Source organism: Eulemur rufifrons, chromosome 15 (assembly GCF_041146395.1).
Source record: "Eulemur rufifrons isolate Redbay chromosome 15, OSU_ERuf_1, whole genome shotgun sequence".
Classification (NCBI taxonomy): Eukaryota; Metazoa; Chordata; class Mammalia; order Primates; family Lemuridae; genus Eulemur; species Eulemur rufifrons.
The window spans coordinates 96,748,196-96,767,789 of NC_090997.1; the positions used below are offsets into that span (position 1 = coordinate 96,748,196).

The 19,594-nt window shown below is 34.6% G+C and overlaps 1 protein-coding gene across 1 annotated transcript in view; it reads right to left on the bottom strand.

Moving 5' to 3' along the window:
• SYNE1 (spectrin repeat containing nuclear envelope protein 1) overlaps window positions 1–19,594 on the bottom strand; it is a 425,086-nt gene that overhangs the window by 307,749 nt on the left and 97,743 nt on the right. The window contains exons 5-12 of the mRNA XM_069488737.1: window positions 17,822–17,842; window positions 17,253–17,345; window positions 16,339–16,517; window positions 11,970–12,166; window positions 9,322–9,431; window positions 4,015–4,122; window positions 1,533–1,670; window positions 91–255 (exon numbers count right to left, since the gene is read on the bottom strand). Coding sequence (XP_069344838.1) covers window positions 91–255; window positions 1,533–1,670; window positions 4,015–4,122; window positions 9,322–9,431; window positions 11,970–12,166; window positions 16,339–16,517; window positions 17,253–17,345; window positions 17,822–17,842 — 1,011 coding nt within the window. The remainder of the gene's footprint in view (window positions 1–90; window positions 256–1,532; window positions 1,671–4,014; window positions 4,123–9,321; window positions 9,432–11,969; window positions 12,167–16,338; window positions 16,518–17,252; window positions 17,346–17,821; window positions 17,843–19,594) is intronic.

The window sequence follows — 19,594 nt, forward strand, 5'->3', positions numbered from 1 at the left end:
CGAGCCAGCATAGGTTCCATCTGACTAGGCCACCTCTGCAAGCCACACTAGGACTGTCATGCTGGAAAGTTTTCCAAATAGAGTTTTTACCTTGTGTTGCTCCAGCTTCCGTTGTATTGTGTTTGCCGTTTCCTCGTGGACCTGCTGAATGGTTATTTCCTCTCTCAGGGCCACCTCTGCCCTGTACAGCCAGGCACCGATGGTGCCCAGGGGTGCAGGAAGAGATTTATCAAGCTGTATATGCCAGTCAAAGAGCTGAAATTTAAAAAAGCAGGAAAGTAGAAATATCAAATATCTCTAACACAGAAGACAATTTCTAAAATTCCCCCAAATGATTTTAAAGCCTATATAAGGCTTTAAGTTGATGATTTTAGGCTAATTCAAAAATATCAAAGAAGCAAATATCTCTGTTCTAAGTTTGATGCTTTGGGGCTTGGGAGAAAATTACAGTGAAAAGCAAATTTTGATGAAACTCAAAATACATCTTAGACATGAAAGGGTATTATTGGAAGCTTAAGCAATTTTCTTCTTATGGGAACAGCATAAAGCACCCTCTGATTTTGAGTGTGGCTTTTGCTGAAAGGGAAGGGACCGAGTTTGCTGACATGTTCAAAGGATGCAATAGGTATGCACCCACACATGTGTGTATCCTGGTTATCAAATGAGAATCTCATTAAAACCTTTCACACAACCAGAACAAGTCCAGAAAAATTAGGGTTATCTAGAAAGTTCTGGACAAAGATGAGTTTTCAAGATTCTTTCTGTAATCCTATGATTTTGTAATCTTCTCTCCATTTCTTCCACTTTGTCCAATTCCCAAACACTATTTCCTGGCTTACTGAAATGCCAGCTGTGGTGAGTAATGTGCTCAGGAACTAACCTACTATTTGATGAAGTCAGTGGTAAAAATGGGATTATCAAAAGACAGGACACATGGTAGGGTCAAGACACATATTCCTATTAGTGGTGCAAGAGTCTCGTGGGTTTGAAATCTTGGTCTTTAAGCATGAAGAACATTAATATGAAAGATAATGAGCAGTTTTCCTTAGGGTTCATGAATGACCAGGTAAGAAGTGATGCTGAATTACAGAACATAAAATTGTATGTCAATACAGGAAAATCATTAACTGTTGATGAAACATGGTTTCAGAATACGAGAAGCTGTTGAGGCTCCATTCATTGGAATCTTCTACAAGACAATAGGGTCACCTCTTCCAAACGACTCAGAATTAAGTTGGATAAGGTGAGCAGTCGTCCACATAGTCTTTCAGGATTTCAATCTACTGTCTAATCAGTGCCTGATGTCATATGTAGGGTAGGGGAGGCAGGAAAATGGCTGTTAGACCAAGCACTTCCAATAACTTACAAGAAAACTTGACAAGAGGGTGACGGTTCTCCCATAGTTAAGCCTTTCCACCCTCACACAGAAGCAGTAGGACCTGACACAATATCACTGTGTAGAAAAAGATGATGAAAAATATTCTTGACTGAATTCCATAAGCTCTAATGAAATTAATCATGAGGCAACTTACCCTGGAGGACACTCTGTCCCAGGACTGTTTTACCAATGCCTGGTCAAGTGACAATTTGCCATCTCTATGCAATGGTTGTATTAAATGTTCAATCTGTTTCCTTTTTATTTCATATTGAACTCTGAAGTGCTTAAATGACTAAAAGAGGAAAAACAGCAACAATATGGCAATGAGTCAAAAAAAGCAAAGGCAAAGGAAAGCACATTTCCTAAATAACAATCCTTTATATTTGGATAGCACTCAATAAATGTTGTCGATAATAATAATGACAGTCATGATACTAATAGCAGCTGCCACTCATCAAGCCCTGACTGTGAGCTTGACCCTGTGCTAAGTGCTTTTTGCATATTATCCTTTCTGGCTCTCTCCACAACCCTGAAACATAGACATGCATTATTATCTTGAAGCCCAGAAGTGACTTGGCAAGGACAAGTTATAGAGGCAGGACTAAAACCTAGAATTTCTCATTTGTGGATTAGTAATTTACATAGCAGTATATGTTTGCCAAGAAATAACAGTAAACAGGAGTATAAATCTAGGCCAATAAAAAAGATAGTTGCTTTATTTCAAAGTACCAAACAATTTACAAATAGAAATTACGTATATCAAAATAATGCTCAATTAATATGTAAATTTGTGTTTAAGTAAGCCTGTATTAAGAGGTTTACTGTAGGGGACCTCATTTACATGATAACCTTTTGCTTTAATTTTATGGCATTAAAATATTATGTATGTCACAGCATGGTTAAAATAAATTTATAATATGCAGACTTAACCATAGCTCAATACTAACATTAAAAGTAGTTATTTTAAAGTTCTACATTTTACATTAAATTAATCCATCCTAAAATGTGACTCCAAGTCCAAATATGAATTGAAAATACCAATTAAAATGTGAAATTATGTTTCAGAACAGGACAATGGCCTCAAAGAATCTAGCAGGTAAAACATCTAAAAGAATTTCAAAATTATAAACAAACATGTAAATTCACATGAAGAACACTGGGGGGAGATAGTGAATAAGAATTTTACTTCAAGTTTTATCTTCCATTCCCTCTAATTTAATGGAATTTTTAAAATACAGAATGTAAAATCAATTTTTAATTTTATTCCACAGACTTCTCTGAATGGAAAAATTGGAAAATACTGCATTTATTGATAGGTTGAAACAGATGTACATAATACAAAGATGAAAGAAAACTTTCCCTCTATTCAGATTTCATATAGTCTAACCCTGTTTTAGGAGCCTAGTAATCACCTTTGGCGCAAAGGAATGTTGTATACTTTTCTAATCCTTTGTTTCTCTCTTATAAAATAGCATCTGCACAACAGGTAACTTTATAACTTGAAATTTATTTTTTGATAATTTATGCTGAAACTAACACTTACCAATATACTAAATAAGTATATTCACTCTGTTCTTGAATTTCTATTCTTGATTTACCAGATTAATCATTTTTTAATGGAAATCATCCCAGAAAGTTTTATTTTGGGGAAAAAGATTAGATTGAGTTGCAAAGCAAGAGAATACATGCATAATAAGTACATATTTATTGCTTTGCCAAGTTCAACAAATACAATATTGATGGCATCACCCATCTAAATTCAGGCATGTTTATAGATATGATTATATAAAATCACACACTAATGCCAGAGGTAAATCTTTTATTGTCTGCCAGGCTGAAACTCTCATATCATTTTATGCCCCCCACTTTTTTTTTTTGGTAGCACAAATGATTGAAATATAATGTAGAGTAGAAAATTCTATAGAATGTATTACATTTAATTTTGCCACTAAAATGGAGTGATATTTCAAATAGGAGAAAAATGACAATGCTGCATAAAATAAATCACAACTTTTTAATGGGAAAAACCTGTCATAAGACTTTGTATCTTGGAAGTGGAATTGAAAGTAGAAATCTAATTAATGATGGCATAATGAGCTTGAGGTAAAACGAAAACAACTCCAACCTCAGCTGGAATGCAATAGTGTTGAACTAGGCAGATCACAGTAGAAATTGGTCCTTTTAATGGACCCACACCAAATATTCATGTTGCAATCCTTTACTAGATTCAGATTATTTTGTAGTAATTTTCAATTTGACTCAAGCCTTTTCTCTCTGTGTGTGTGTGTGTGTGTGTGTGTGTGTGTATTTTTGTGTTGGATGACATTGATAAGACCCTGAGTTCTATAAAACCAGTGACTCCATGTTTGTGTTCTGGATCATCTACAAGGCTGAATTCTGGAAAAGTGAAAAAGCTCCAGGGCTCCATAGATAGTGTGGACACAATGCAATTTAAAAACCACTTATTTAGATAGAAGTATAACTATTAAGTTAATACAAAGTTAATACATATTATTTTTCTTTAAAGACTTTTCTCATTAATATAACTTTAAAGATTAAACATAGATTAAATGACATACATGAATCTTATTCATGAAAAGCTTTTGAAAAATCCAAAAAGCACTTCCATACATTACCTGGTATTTATCCTGCAAATTTGATTCTGTCATCTGTGCCCTTGTCAAATCTCTCTCAAATTGTTCTATCCAAACTTTCGTTTCCTTTAAAATTAGCCTGTCTTCTCTCTGGAAACCAGGAGACATTGCAATTTTATTAACAATTGTGTATTTATTTAATTGCTGATTAATACTTGACTGATCCTAGAAGAGACTTAATATTTAAAAAGTCCCAATTGTCTCTGAAAAATTTTCTTTCTTTTCCCCCCCACCTCTTTAGGAAAATAAACAACAAAAATTGACACTAGATAAATATCTTAATTGTCTTATTGAATACTGAAATTATCTACCTCCATTTTTCCCCCTCAAGTAATACTAATTTAATAAAGAAAATGTTCTCAAGAGGGAATGTCCTAAGTATACAAAAATGCAGAAAGAGCAATAGCTGGAGTGGAAACAGAGGCCTGGGGGTTGATCCCTAACCCAAGGCCACTGGGAACCCAGAGGACTGTTCTGGATGGGATTAATTAGGACTGAAGTCAAGGAGTCTCAATCACAGCAACATTGGATGACTTGTCTATACTGTTATTTGAAATGATAGTCAGAGTTATAAGGTCCATGTGGACAGAAAACATATTTATCTTACTCAGTGTGGTATTCCTAGACCCTGGCAACCGGGTACCTATAAGAGATTTACCAAGTTATTTGCCGAATGAATGCATCTAGGCCACCATTTACATCTCAAAAATGAAAAATAAAATTGAGATTTTCATCCTTGTTTTCACACATAATATCAGGAGCCATTCTAGCACTGATTTAATGAAAATATCCTATTTTTCCATCAAGATTTCATATCTTAGAAGAATGCCAAAGTAATCATAAACATATTTAACATGCTTTTTGGCACTTACAAATAGCTTTCAACTACAGCATCTCACTTGCTGCTGGCAGTCCTGTGACACAGGTAAAATTACTGACCCTATGGACAGGTGATGTGTCAGAGTGGAAGGAATGCTGTCTATGAAGGCAAGCCAAACTGGTTTCAAATTCAGGTTCTGCCATGCATTGGCTCTGTGAACTTGGTGTATCTTGTTTTTTTAAACCTCTTTACTGTTGTACTATCACCTGAGGAATCATCGCATACCCTTTCCATGTTTTGGTGGGAATTAGAGGTAATCTATGGAACACACCTAGTACAAAGACTGGTACACGATGTTTACATAATCCACGACTTCTCTCACTTTCTGGTCTCACAAAGGCAGTCTCTTCTGCCCGAACACTTATATTCCCATTTCCTTTGGATAATACTGTCTTCAGAGTTCAGCTCACGCACAACTTCCCTAGGAAGATTTTTCTGACCTGGAAGTCTGGGGGAGGGGGGTCTCTCTTCTGTGCCAGTGGTTCTCAAACTTAGTGTGCACTAGAATCACCTGGAGGGCTTGTGAAAACACAGATTGCTGGGCACCACCCCCAGACTTTTTGGCTCAGGAGATGTGGCGCAGAGCCCAAGAATTTGTATTTCTAAGTTTCCAGGTGAATCTGATGTGCTCGTCTAAGGATCACATGTTGAGAAGACTTCTTTATGATCCTGTAACAGCCTGAGCACTAATGTTTACCCAAATGCATTATATTGTATTTGTCCCCTTAATTGTCTCTTTTTTCCTCATTTTACAGTCAGCCCTCTGTATCCACAGATTCAATCAACCTCAGATCAAAAATATCCAGGAAAAAAAAACCCAACAAAAATAACAATAAGAATAATACAAATTCAAAAATATGGCATAACAACCATTAAATAGCATTTGCATTGCATTAGGTATTATAAATAATCTAGAACTGTTTAAAGTGTATAGGAAGATACATGTAGGTTATATACCAATATGTCATTTTATATTAGGGACTTGAGCATCTAAGGATTTTGGTGTCCACGGGGAGTCCTAGAACCAATCCCCTGTGGCTATTGAGGGACAACTATACAAATGCCTTATGTATCTTTTCATTTCCATTGCCTAACAGTGTCTGGCACTCAGTATCACTCAATAAATGACAGTGGATAAGTGATACATTGGTAGCGTAGTTGATAACAGAAAGGAATGGAGCCGGAGCCCAAGAGTGCAAAGCTTCTGCTTTCCCCATGATGGCTCGCCTGAATAAGCAGGTGAACATAATCAAGGCACATGCTTCATTCCTGGTTGATTTTCAGGCCCAGAAAAGCACTGATAACACATTCTTATGAGCTCAGAGGAAAAGGATGCTCTTGGTCTATCCATGGTACCAGAGGTCCATGTGACTTCTCTAAGGAGTAAGCATGGGATTTCACTGTGCGCCTCTGAGGACAGACTCCTCATCAACTTCTGCATTTGAAAAGCACTTGAGATGGTCCTGAAGAGGAGCTGTTTGGTAGCAAAAGTCACCTGAGAGAAAAGTATTATGTTCTTAAAATAACTTCATTAGAGTCTATTTAGTAATGACTTTTTCTAGTGCTGGGAAAGTGTCAAGCAAATTACAATAAGGTGAGAAGGATGTAGCTATTTACACACTGGATTTTCTCCTTTCTAAGAGAAAAACAAAGGGCAAAACAGTATTTAGAGTCCCAGAACCCATTAGTCTCGTGGCTTTTCTACAGTTGGTAACTTTTAGATGCATTCAAAAGACATGGGGAGGCCAGGAGAGGTGGCTCCTGCACGTAATCCCAGAACTCTGGGAGGCCAAAGTGGGAGGATCACTTGAGGCCAGGAGTTAAAGCCCTGCCTGGGTAACATAGTGAGACTCCACCTCTACAAAAACTTTTTAACAATTAGCCAGGTGTGGTGGCAAGTGCCTATAGTCCCAGCTACTTGGGAGGCTGAGGTGGGAGGATCACTTGAGCCCAGGAGTTGAAGGCTGCAGTGAGCTATATGATGGTGTCATTGCACTTCAGCTTGGGCAACAGAGTGAGACCCTGGCTCTTAAAAAAAAAAAAAAAAAAAAAGACATGGGGATCTATTTGCTTACAGAAGACTACCTAAATTCCAAGCAGCAAAACTTTTGGCATTCTCTCTACTTTTCTCTTTTACTTTCACTTTTATTTTCTCTCTCTTTCATTCACTCATGTGCGTGTGTACACGTGCGCATGTGCACACACACACACAAGAATACTATTCGCCCATAAAAAAATAAAATAAAAATAAAAGTGCAGAATACTGGGGTACACCCAATCGTTGGAATCCAATAGCAGGAAGAGGCATGAATCTGAATTTTAAATAAACTCCAAGGAGATTAAAAAAAAAAGAAAGAAATGTGTGTGCTTCAAATCTTTAAGGATTTTTTGCATTAAATTACTGTGAATGAATATTTAGTAAAGCATCTCCTTTTGCTTTTTAAATGCTTCCAGCCACAGAGTTTACTAATCTGGAGAGATGATTAATGTCAGAGAAATTAAAATGGTAGAAATTCAGAAACCAGATCAGATATAAATTCAATTGAATAACATAAGGGCTTCAGGTAAGAAAACCAGATGAAAATTTGGCAGGATTTTCTCTGTGCTATATGGAGTAAGTCTAACATGCTTTCTTACAGAGTTTCTTATTTAGACAGCAACATTCATGTCCAATTCTATTGTCAAAACCCAACAAGCCCCAAATGACTCCAAAATACTTGCATCATTCTATGTTTGCATTTGCACATGGAGTCTTTGCTTTAGCCATTTGTGGTGTTTCTTAGAAATATTTATTTTACTAACTCTAGATAAGTTACTCTGATGATCAATATTTGTGCCCGAATCCTGGCAAGGAACAAAAGAGGTTTCCTGAAATTACAGTTTTTAAGAAACTAACATAGTTCTATCAAATGCAAGATTAACTTCATCCAAGAGACCTAGGAAAGAACCGTTAACGGTTGTTTTGCTTAATTCTTTTATGAAGCCACTGATTTCTAACTGTTGGCAAAATATCTTTTCCTGCTTGAGAATTTTGGGTTATGCTCCTATAACCTTTTCCTTCCCCAGGCTGTTTCTAAGTCTATTTAGAAAACACACTTTAAAATGTTTGGTTTCTTATTGTTCTTCATTGTAATCTCAAATGCTCTGAAAACTCCAGTTGAGACCTGAGTAATGAAGACAGAGAGAGTTTTTAACATACCTTGGAAATTCCATTTATTATTTTCCCTTATCCCATTTGCCTTATAATTAAATTTTGTTTTCAGGAGGAAAAGGGAAAGGAAAGGAAGGAGCGCCTTATGATTAATTCTAAATTCAGCACTGAATCTTCCACCCTTCTATAATTAAAAAATACAATACTCCTTCCAAAATATTTAGAAAATGGTCATATGCATTGTTGTTAAAGACCAGGAAAGCAGGCACTCTGCCGTGCTGGCTAGAGTGTGAAATGGGACAAACTTTCTACATGAGGATTTGAAAAACATGTTTAAAAGCATTAAAATTTTGTATGCTATTCCTAGAATTCTACTTCTAAAAAAGAATCTTAGAACAGCACCTTATTAAAGATTGTTCATAAAAGCACTGTTTATAATAGCAAAAAAATTATAAATTTCCAACAATTAAGACATATCAATTAAATTATTATGTATACATATGATGGCTTACATAATTCTTTATAATATTAATGAAAAAATAAAATTGTATGGACACTATGATTCTGTTTTTGTTAAAATATTATATGTCTATATATACAAATAAAAATGTTGGGAACTAACACTACCATATTAATTTTTTTTCTAGGATAGGTTCTTTCTAGAAGTTCAAGTAAAGATAATTTTCCTTTTTCTTTTTTTCTCAATTTTTAAATTTGTGACAATGAACATATATCATTTGAGCAATATGAAAAATGTAAACGTTATTTAAACTTTAAAAGCTGAAAAATCTAACCATGGCAAATAATAAGAACTTTTACAAATTGTGCCTTACTTCTGTAAGTTTGCTGTGAGTAAATATAATAAAATCCAAAAGTCAGAATTAGATTTCATCAGATAAAGTAGAAAAACAAGACATGAGATCTAGACATGCAAATGATGTGACAGATATACAATTACTTCAATGCTCAACTTACTAAAATGTATTTCCCAACGCTGCTATCTTTCCTTAATTTTAATTCATCAGCATCACATATCTTGCATTTATTATTAGTAATGCTCTCTCTGACACATCCAATATATAAACCAGAGAACTCTTTCCTCTAATCACCCCCTGCGCCTTTGGTAGTATCTATTTTTTATTCAGTTGCTCTCATATTAAAATACATTCCAGTTTAATGTTTTGGAAACACTACACTTAAAAATCTGAGCCACTATCATTGCATTCACTATCAATATTTGCAGAAAACAAGTACCTACATCGTTCTCTTGCCCATCAGCGCCTGTATTGTGGATGTCAGGGTAATGTTTCAGAAACTGGGCTACGTAAGTCATAATAGACTTCTCATCAGGTTTATCCACATCAACATCTGGAAAAACAAAAGTCAAATGTGAATAAATTATTTAGCATTCAATAATACAGGTTTTGAAATCTAGCAATTGTACCAAAAACACTGTCCAAAATGTAGAATGAAAATAGAAGCACTATTTAAAATTTTGAGGGCAAGGCAAATCAATTTAGTGTGGCTAATATGTGGTAGAAATTTTATGACTCAGAAAGATGGCACATTTTAACCGGGCACGGTGGCACCCACTTGTATTCCCAGCTACTCGGGAGGCTGAGGTGGGAGGCTTGCTTGAGCCCAGGAGTTTGAGGTTAGAGTGAGTTATGATCAGGCCACTGCACTCCATCCTGGGTTACAGAGTGAGACTCTGTCTCTAACAAAATAAAAAATAAAGACCACACATTCTAACAAAGAACGTTTAGGGAAGTAGTATATGTCTCATTTAAATAATCACAACCTTAATTAATTAGAAATCTGAGTACTGTATAGTTACTCAGACCTTCTATCTAGTTAACAAAATACAAATAATATGTACATTTTAGAATTGGGGTGAGTGTATAGTATGAAAATGCTTGCAGATGTGATGCTGAATGACAGCCTCATATACGATTATATGACCAAATATAGATAAGCTCCCCCCATCACCATCACAAATTTTGCTTTAGAAGAAAGGGAGATGCCTTATATTCAATTTCTTAGATAGCCTCTTCACTGTGGGACATTCTCCCTAAATCAGTGTACTTTGAACTAGCAAGTACTCTTAGAGGGACACACAGCCTGAAATCTCAACCATTGTGGTTTTGAAGCTTACAGATATTTATAGAATAAAATTGGTAAAAATCAAGCAAGTAAATTTACACAGATTTAGTAATTATATAGGGGGGTAAGACTACATAAATAAAGTGTAGAATGGTATAAACAAGTCTTTAAAATAATCATTTTAGAGGCAATGAAAAATGATAACATTTTGCAGAGCAATGGATAGAGCCAAAAGCAAAACAAAACAAATCACCACAAAGTATAAAATTAATCTAATATTTTACAAAGGTTCCTTTTAATTTGAGATATAATTTCTAGAGACTTTCAATGTAGGATTTTAAAGATGCTGTAACTCACACCATTTAAAAGGAAACAAAGTATTCTGAAATTTGTTAGATGACTGACAGGTGGTTTGAGACATGACAAGATGACTGATGTTGAAGATGCATGTGAAGAATGAGTAAAACTGCCTCAGGAAATGTGAAGAAAGAAAAGCAACATTTAACACATGAGTTAACATAGTATGTGCTGCTACTAAATGGTATATGTATAAAACTAAATCATAAAATAATTATTATAATACCTATTGGTCTTATTTAATCTGTATCCCTAAAAGTTTATTCATTCAAGTTGGCTAAATAAGTTCTGAAGGGGAAGTTCTCTCTAGGAAAATAGAGGATCACCTTATATCTGAGACAGACTCATATTTGGACAACATCAGTTTCTGATCACCAAAGAAAATATTAAGATATTTTAGTCTAGTGAATATGAAAGAATAATTTATACTCTCCTATCATCTCATTCTTGGAAAAATTTCAGCTCTGTTACATCCTCTGAAGTTGATGGCTTGGAAATGTGTGCAGTTTTTCCCCTCTTTTTTTTCCCCCCAGAAACAAGGCGGAAAGTCCTTGGCTATCCTAGTAAAAGTAGGAGGCCCAAAGCAGAATCCTAATGTAGCAAGAGATCTGATAGGGCCCCAGAGTAAACCCAACTAGGTCTTTGTAACTTACTCTTGGAAACACAAGTATATGCCATGTGTTTTAGAGCTAGGAAAATTCATTCTGAATTCCCATCTATAAAAATAATTTGTATTATTTAAAAATAATAATCATAAAGATAGATAGTAGATTGGTGGTAACCAGGGGCCAGGAAGGTTGGGGAGTGGTGGATAATTTGCTTTCACTGTATATTTACATCTCTGCATTTATTAATAGAAATTTCCATAATTGTCAACGCACATAAGAAATTATCAGTGACATTTGGAAAATTCACTTTGATACATTTATTTCAACAAAACAAGCAACTCAGTAGTTTATTAAAGTTTATCGAAGGCATCAAAATTGTCTTTTGAAGGCTTGAAGGAGTTAACTCCATTTCCAGAAAGTCTTAAAATTGACAACCTTACCAAAAATATGCTAAACAATTGAAATGACAAATATTAGTCAATCATTTGTGTAGTTTTCTGATTGACCCCAAAACACTGGATGGCTACCAACATTTCTAAGTATCTAATAACCAATATTTTAAAGATACAATCTTAGATTACTAATAATATATTTCCCATATTCTTTGGAGTTACAGAAATAGAGTAATTCTTCTATCCTGTCCCATCCCTACACCCTGCACACACACTTCCAAAACTTCTATTCCACCTTAAGTATATTGTGTAAGTCCAGTTCACCTGGCTGATACTGGTTGGAGCAATGGAGTCATATTTTATTACTGACTACGGAAGTCATGTGTAATCTCTGGGTTTAAGACATACAAGCCCACTGTATTGCCCTGTACCATCATCCAGCCTACCTTGGGGATCTAGCAGTCTTGGGATCCCCAGTTCCGTTTCGGCGATGGTGAAAGCATCCTCCAGATTTTCTCTGTTAGATCTGCCTTTCACTTTCTCCAAGTCCACTAGTTCAGGTCGAATGGCATGGATGACTGAATGAAAGGCAACCCCACTTCTCCAGCTCCTCCCAAAGTCTTTCACTTCTATTCCAGTGTGCCTTAGTGTGACAAAAACATAAAATATGTCACATTCTGAAAACATACAAGCCTTTTCTCCAAGGCCTCATGCAAAATCCAGTGCTTTACACCAATGATATACAATTAGCTATATCGGTTCATCATTTTTGAGAAACATTAAGCAAACTGAAAATTTTAGAGGGTAACAAGATAAGATGTAGAAATTCTTGTTCCATATTTAGACTTTTCTGTTAGATTTTTCAGTTAAGAAAGTCAATATAAAGCACCTTTTTACACTTACCTTTTAAAGGAAAATAGAGAAAAAAAGTCTGAAAAAATTTTAAAAAGGGAAAATTATAAAAACACCAAAAATGATAATAATACATAAATAATTATCTTTTAAAGAAAGATCTAACACATTTCTAATGCTAAGCAGCACTGTGTCATACAGGCATAAGTTATAACAGACTAAGATAATGTGGCCGAATGACATCAAATGCACTAGAATGTACAAATGCAGAGGTATGTTTAAGGTGTCCACAAGGGATCTTATACTCCAACTAAGTCCAGACAATAATTCCAATTACTCCTTTACTTCACCAATCAAATTGTTTTTAAACTTTTTTTTTTTTTTTGAAATTGCCTTGAGGGCCATACCCTGGGGGTGGATCTCTTTTCCTTTGTGATGTATTTGATTAATTCAAAGCCAGTTATAGTTAAGAAATCGATTCAAGCTGGTAGTTATATTTTGTTATTGAAAATAGAAGTGAAGGCAAGTACACGATTAGTTACTTTTGTTTTCTACATATAACTTATCAATTATAAAGGCAGTTCCAAAAAGAGAGCTGTAAAGATGTCCCTGAGCATCAGCAACACCCCTCAATTAGGTGTAGAGCCTACAAATAAGGTCACTTAAATAGGTGGCATTCAATAGATAAAGTCATCTGGCAGTTTCTTTTTAAAAAGTTAGTCTCATTAACTTTACGGTTGTTTCTAAATAAAGCAGAAACAGCACTCAATTATTTTTTTTTTTACCAGAACCTCAAATTTTCCATGTAAAACACAATCTGACTGATACATTGATTAATAAAATAAGTTGGTAAGCGCCCTTAAATTTTATCTCAGCAAACTTAATATTCACTTTAAAACATGTTTTACCCATGTGCACTCAGTTTTCATAAACTATACTGTGCTTAAAATACCATCATTCAACATAATCACTGGCTTCATAACATTTTAAAAATAATTTTATAAGACTCCAGTAATTGTAAAGCGATCTTGAATCTTCCCTTAGTTCTTTTAGAGTTTCTGTCTCTGGTGGTGTGGATACAAATGTTTTCAGCAGACATCTGACATCTGTGCAGGTTGAGCAATATGACCTGGTTATCTATTCATTTGCACACCTGCCTCTGGCTTCATCATACTTTTCTTTGCCCACACTTCCTCATTTAAAAATTATTTTGTCTCTTTAAGACACCTAAAATTAGTTTTTAATAAAATAAGGTGTGGTATAAATAATTAGCTGATAAAAATTCACCATGTAATTAGATATTTTCTGATTTTCTTAAACTTGTTTATTGTTTTAGACATTTTGAAAAAGAAAACTATAAAATGCTTTTATAAATCTTTATTATGTTGGAATAATTAAAAATGTTTCAATGGATTTCTTTCTTCTATATTTGTTGAAATATATGTATGTATGCATACACCCACACCCACACACACACACACACACACACACACACGCTCTTTCTTATTAGATCAAAGTGGTAGGTAATATTCCTAAAAATTTTTAGTTTTAGCCTAAACCTCTTATTTAAGAATCTTAGATACAAACCCAAAGAGAACTCAGATACATCACTTAAAGAAGTAGTGAAATGTGACCAGTTTATAGGTATACATATTTACCTAGGTAAATATGTATACCTATACATAGGTACCTCTAATACATATTTTCTTTAAGTTACTTTGAATGAATCTGGATATAAAAATATATTAATTTGTTTGGTTATCTTACTAGTTTTGTCCTAAAATATAACTGCTGTTCTTAGACATTTGACAGTAGGTATGCACATGTCAGATATGCTATAACTTAATGTTTTTATTTCTGAGAATCTGTACTGATAGGGGATAAAATTATTAATAGTTTAAAAAACTAGAGAGGGCTTAACTATCTTGAGTTACTGAAATAATTTTTTAATTTACTTCTTAAACATTTTTAAAATTTATATGAAAACAATGAATACACTCTCATAACTAGTCTGGTGTTTACTAGATGATTTATGATTTCCCACTGTCTCCAATCTCATCAGTGTGATGAACCTTCAAACTACAGAGTCCCATACAAGTTAATAATTTTAGGAACAATGTAATTTATGTACTGAAATAGATACTGATTCTAAAGTCTTTTACACATGTTAAAAAGTTGCTTGAAAAATACATACTGGGATAGTATAAAAAGTAGCTTTTAGAAAAAACTATGAACAGGTTGGTAGCATAATAGAATCATGTGTTCATTATAGAATTTTCATGGCTTAGGATAGTCATCTCCCCAAACCTCTACAATTTATGTGGCTACAAAAGAAACAGATCTTACTGATGTGCTGGTAGGTGGAGGATCTCCAGGTCCATGATTCTGGACATTTTCACAAATAAGGAAAATATAATTTCCACTAATGTTAACAACACACAAGTTGCAAGAATGACTTCAAGCTGTGATCAGACTCTCGTATGTCTTTGACACACAAGACAGCATGCGTGAAACTAAATTAAATGCAGGATAACTCCAACAGCATTAAATTTGGGTTTACTACATTATTAAATAAACTATATTGTTAAAGAAAATAAATTTATTTTTGGTTAATTTAGTGCTACCTCGAGCAACGGGCAACAGAATATCATACTGACATTATTACAAAGCTTAACCACAAGGCATCATGACAAATGTCAGAGCGTGGGTACCAGTGTTCTTGTACCTACCACATTTCTTCTCCCTGCCCAGTTAAGTTGCAGTAGAGATTAGTGATGCCCATTGTACTGTTTGATTATAGACCCAGTCAAACAGTGTACTAGCAATGTGGGAAGGGCTTTTTATTTAATTTCTACTATAGATTCTAAAGGGTCACAAAGCTTTGTTTTCAGAAATATTTTTGACTGTAACTTGGATCATAAAAATATACCCCAAACTAGACCACACTTCAAAAGCTAAACAAAACTACACAAATTAGTAACACTAATTACATCTTTTCTATGTTTATCTTTTTCTCTTTTTATTTTAGCTCTTCAAACATTTTAAAAATAGAACTCCCTATGTTTAGTGCTTCAATATTTTATAATGGTAAATACTTGTTTACAGCTATTTTCCATAGTAGAGAATCAAATTCAGATTATATTTAGGCATGCAAAACAAGATAGAAAGTGAGTTAATTTTACATGTTTAGGAAAATCAAACAGAAGCACAATTTCTGTGTGACGGGACTAGCCCCTGACCACAACAGACTACAAAATATTGGTATGATCAGTTGAAAGCTCTATTGGAATTGCTATGAGAAAATACATTTTGAGAGTAGTAATTTCCTATTCATTATTATCACATAAATATATACACATGAAAATTTATTATGCCTAGAAGACAACTGAAAACTAGAAGCAAATGCTCAGTTTGTAAAGCTAGAGTTGAAAAAGGAATTTACATTCTCGATAAAAGATAAGACCAAAGGAAAACAATTTAAAAATAAAATTGCTAGAAAGTTTCAGGAAATTAAAGTAAATGTCATTTTTTTTTAGAATGTGGACATTAGCTCACAATGTTATTAAATAGAACTCAGTAGTCTTATGAAGAGATAATTAAGTTTAAATCTTTAATTTATTTGTGCAGAGATTATTTAATACGAGCAGAAATTATAAACAATGGCCTGAATAGAATCAGCCCTCATGCTACTAAGCAAAGTGTAGGATTAATCAACTTAACTAATCAGGCCCAATCACATGAATGAAGAAGGAATTGATGCAATTACAGCATTTTCTAGAATATTAGTGGTGATTCATGTTTATATTTTAATTTGAGGAAAGAGTGAAACAAGGACTGAAGCCAAGCCTGAATGGCTTCAAATATGTCTTCAAATTTTACGATTATTAAAAGGTGCAATCAGCAACAAATTGATATCTCAAATTATTTAGAGGTTTCAAATTTAGACAAACTCTAGGTACTTACTTGCCTGCCGTGTACTGAACCCATTTTAATAAAGCCTTCTTAGCATTTCCTTGGATCTTGGTGGCCACCTTCCGTTTACTTGGTGGGCTGGAAGTCTCAGAGCTCGCTATGCTGTCCACGGAGGAGGCACTACCAGACAAAGACTGGAGCTGGGGCAGGTTGCTGGTCAGCTCTTCAATCTGTTTGTGAGTTAACAGCCAGAAAAAATATAAGAATCATCTTTGTTCTTCCTTCATCAGATTCCAACTATAAATGTTAACACCCTTAAGACCCCTGACAAAATGTAAGCTCTTAAAGGGCATGGCTGATGTCTTAGTCCTCTTCGTACTTCCCACCGCCCCTCTAGCTGCATCTTACACACAGTAATAAACACTGGTCAAATACATGAATTAAGAAAATAAAACCTAATGATTGGAATAATTATTCTAGAAGGAATGGAAAGTTCATTTTCCCCTTTGTGTCTGATAGGAACTTAGAACTGCTCCCTTCCAGAGATAAAAGAAAATTTTCTTGAGTTCCTTCTACATCTACAGGCTATCTCCATACAAAGGAAAAATTTTGTGATGAATATTTTGTAAATAAATGTATATTTAGCTACAATTGGCCATTTTTCCTATGTATGGTGACTTTTGGGACACCCTGTATATTTCATCTCCATTGTAATGTGCCCGCTTTTTAGATTGGGTACCTCAGCTGGAGATCTTTGGGGTGAGAGGTTCCATGTACAACACCTTTGCAGGGGAAAAGTGGAAATTCTCCTGCTACCAAAAAAACAATGTATGTGTGAAAGTCACATGTCTGCTAAGTTGAGGATAAACCCCAAAGATATGGCAAATGAAGGCATTATTGAAATTGTCTACCACTCTCTCCCTCCATGACATTACATCAATCAAAAAGGAACCACAATGCAGTACCTGGAAATATAGAATAATGGTCCACATCAATCCGAGAACTATTGAGGGTCGGCCATCAGCTATATCAGTGGAGTTAATGTTGACTAATTTAATCTGTGTAAAAAGAAAAACTGTACTAGTAATGTACTAGAATATTATAACCAATTTAACTATGCAATAATTAGGACTTTATTAGACATCAGTAAGATCTGGTCATGCCTACATAGTGGTACACAAAAGTAAGTAGGGTGAGCCATAAATACAAACAAGCACATGGTTTCAGTGAAGAGTTCAAGGGCATTTGTTAGGTGCACAAAATAAAAACAACTATAAAATGTATTCCAGAAATTCCTTTTGTTTAAAGTTGAAAAAATATAACATCATGCAGGGAATTATCGATTAAAATGCCAAACAACAACAACAAAAAGGTTATTCTTTATATTTAAAGGTTGACTGGAACTTAAAAGAAACGGTGATGAATAGTTTAAGAAGATGCACTTACTTTGAAGTTTGCTACCAAATAGCATGAAACTTATGTTCTCTTTTACCTATAAAAATCAGGAGTTAAGAATTCTAAAATGTGTACTAACCGGTGATCCTCTGTACATGGACTGACATGAAAAACAAAGGGAGAAGATGATATACACACATAAATATTCTCTCAAAATCAGTGTTATTTGTTCAAAGGGAATAAAAATGTAGGGAGTAAATTTAGCACATAACTTTGGAAATACATTATAAAGAAAAACAAAGGAAAGCCAAGAAACAGTAAAACAGAGACTATTAGTATTCAGTTCCCTACTATTGGCTGACGATAGCTGCAAAGCCTTCAGGACAGCTGTCAATCTATGTACGATTGTCCCCAGTTATTAATTTCGACGTGTTCCCAACCATGAGAAAGTTGCTTGCTAAGTCCCAACAAAATGAACTTAGGTGGTAAGTCGATCTCAGTGAATCTCTATATCCTACAATCGACAACTGCTCAGCATCCCTTTCATAATTCCTAAACAAATTTAAACAAACAATGAAATACTCCTCAGACTTCCAGATCAATGATTCTCAGCCAAGATTTCATGAAGTGTTATTAACAGTAAAGTTCAGAAGTTCGTACATGTTTTACTTAAAAAAATGTTATCAAATGCAAAATCATCCCACAAATACTCTTGAATAAATAGTTTAAATTGACTAGTTTTACATCATGGGGCAGAGTAAAAGCTGCCACAAAAATCACTATAAATTATTTGACATTTGCCCATGGGATTTTGTCTCACTGGTGAAGTTTATTCATCAGGTTCAATGACAGAAAAAAAAATTGAGAACTGCTATAGATTGTATCTTTATTTCTTTTAAACATGTTAGTGTAAGACAATAATATAGGTAGCCAACTACTTGCCTTATTTAATACATAATTTAAACAAATTAAAATAAATAATTACATTTCGCTAACAATCCAGATTACTGAGTTTTCTTGACAAATTGGAAAAGCTGGGATCACTGTCCTTGCATTTCATCAAGGTACCTCTAGCTGAAACTGAGTATTTGCTCACTTCTTCAAGACAGAGCATAGGCTGCTCCGTGCTCCTGTTACCATAGTGAGCCTCTATCTCACCTCATTCCTTCGCATCGCCTTTATGGACCTCCTAGGAATCTGCACTACATCCCTTGTCTGCGCCATGGTGGTCCACAGTTCGCTTCCTGCATTACCGTTTAGAACAATCTACCTGACACTTTGTTGGAGAAAGAAACTTATGGAAAGTGATGGTAGATCATTCACCAGTCACATATATATGCTTCTTATCAGATTCTAACATATCTTTTTCCATAGCCTTGCAAATAAGAGAAAAAATAAACACAGTGGTAGGGTTTCCCCAGTAAAATGTGAGAAGTGCCTTCATTATTCCTCAAAACAAGCTCAGTGAGAATACGAGGATTAAATAAATTTCCTATTATCTAAAGCAAAAAATCTAAATGGAGGACAAAGTAAGTACAAAGTTCAAAGACAAATTCCTAAAAATACAATGGAGACATAAGTTCTTAATTTGTAAAGAAGAAAACACAAAAATAAGTGGGAGGGCACCAAGGAGCCTTCGACACTCATTGCTCCCGACAGCCAAATGTTCTGTTGGGCGATGGGACAGAGAAGTACAAGAAACAGTGGCCAAATATGACATGTTTCAGGTAAGTTGGAGGGTGGGGGATGTAAGAGGGAATTTTAAAAAGATTAAAGGACTTGTGGGGCCAGAGGGGAAATTCATTGGATTTTGTTCTGAGATTCAAACACATTCCTTTCTGTCCTTAGTAAATGTAATATTTAAACTTTGATTCCTCTACTTATTGTTTTTATTACTTAGGATTCTTCTGTG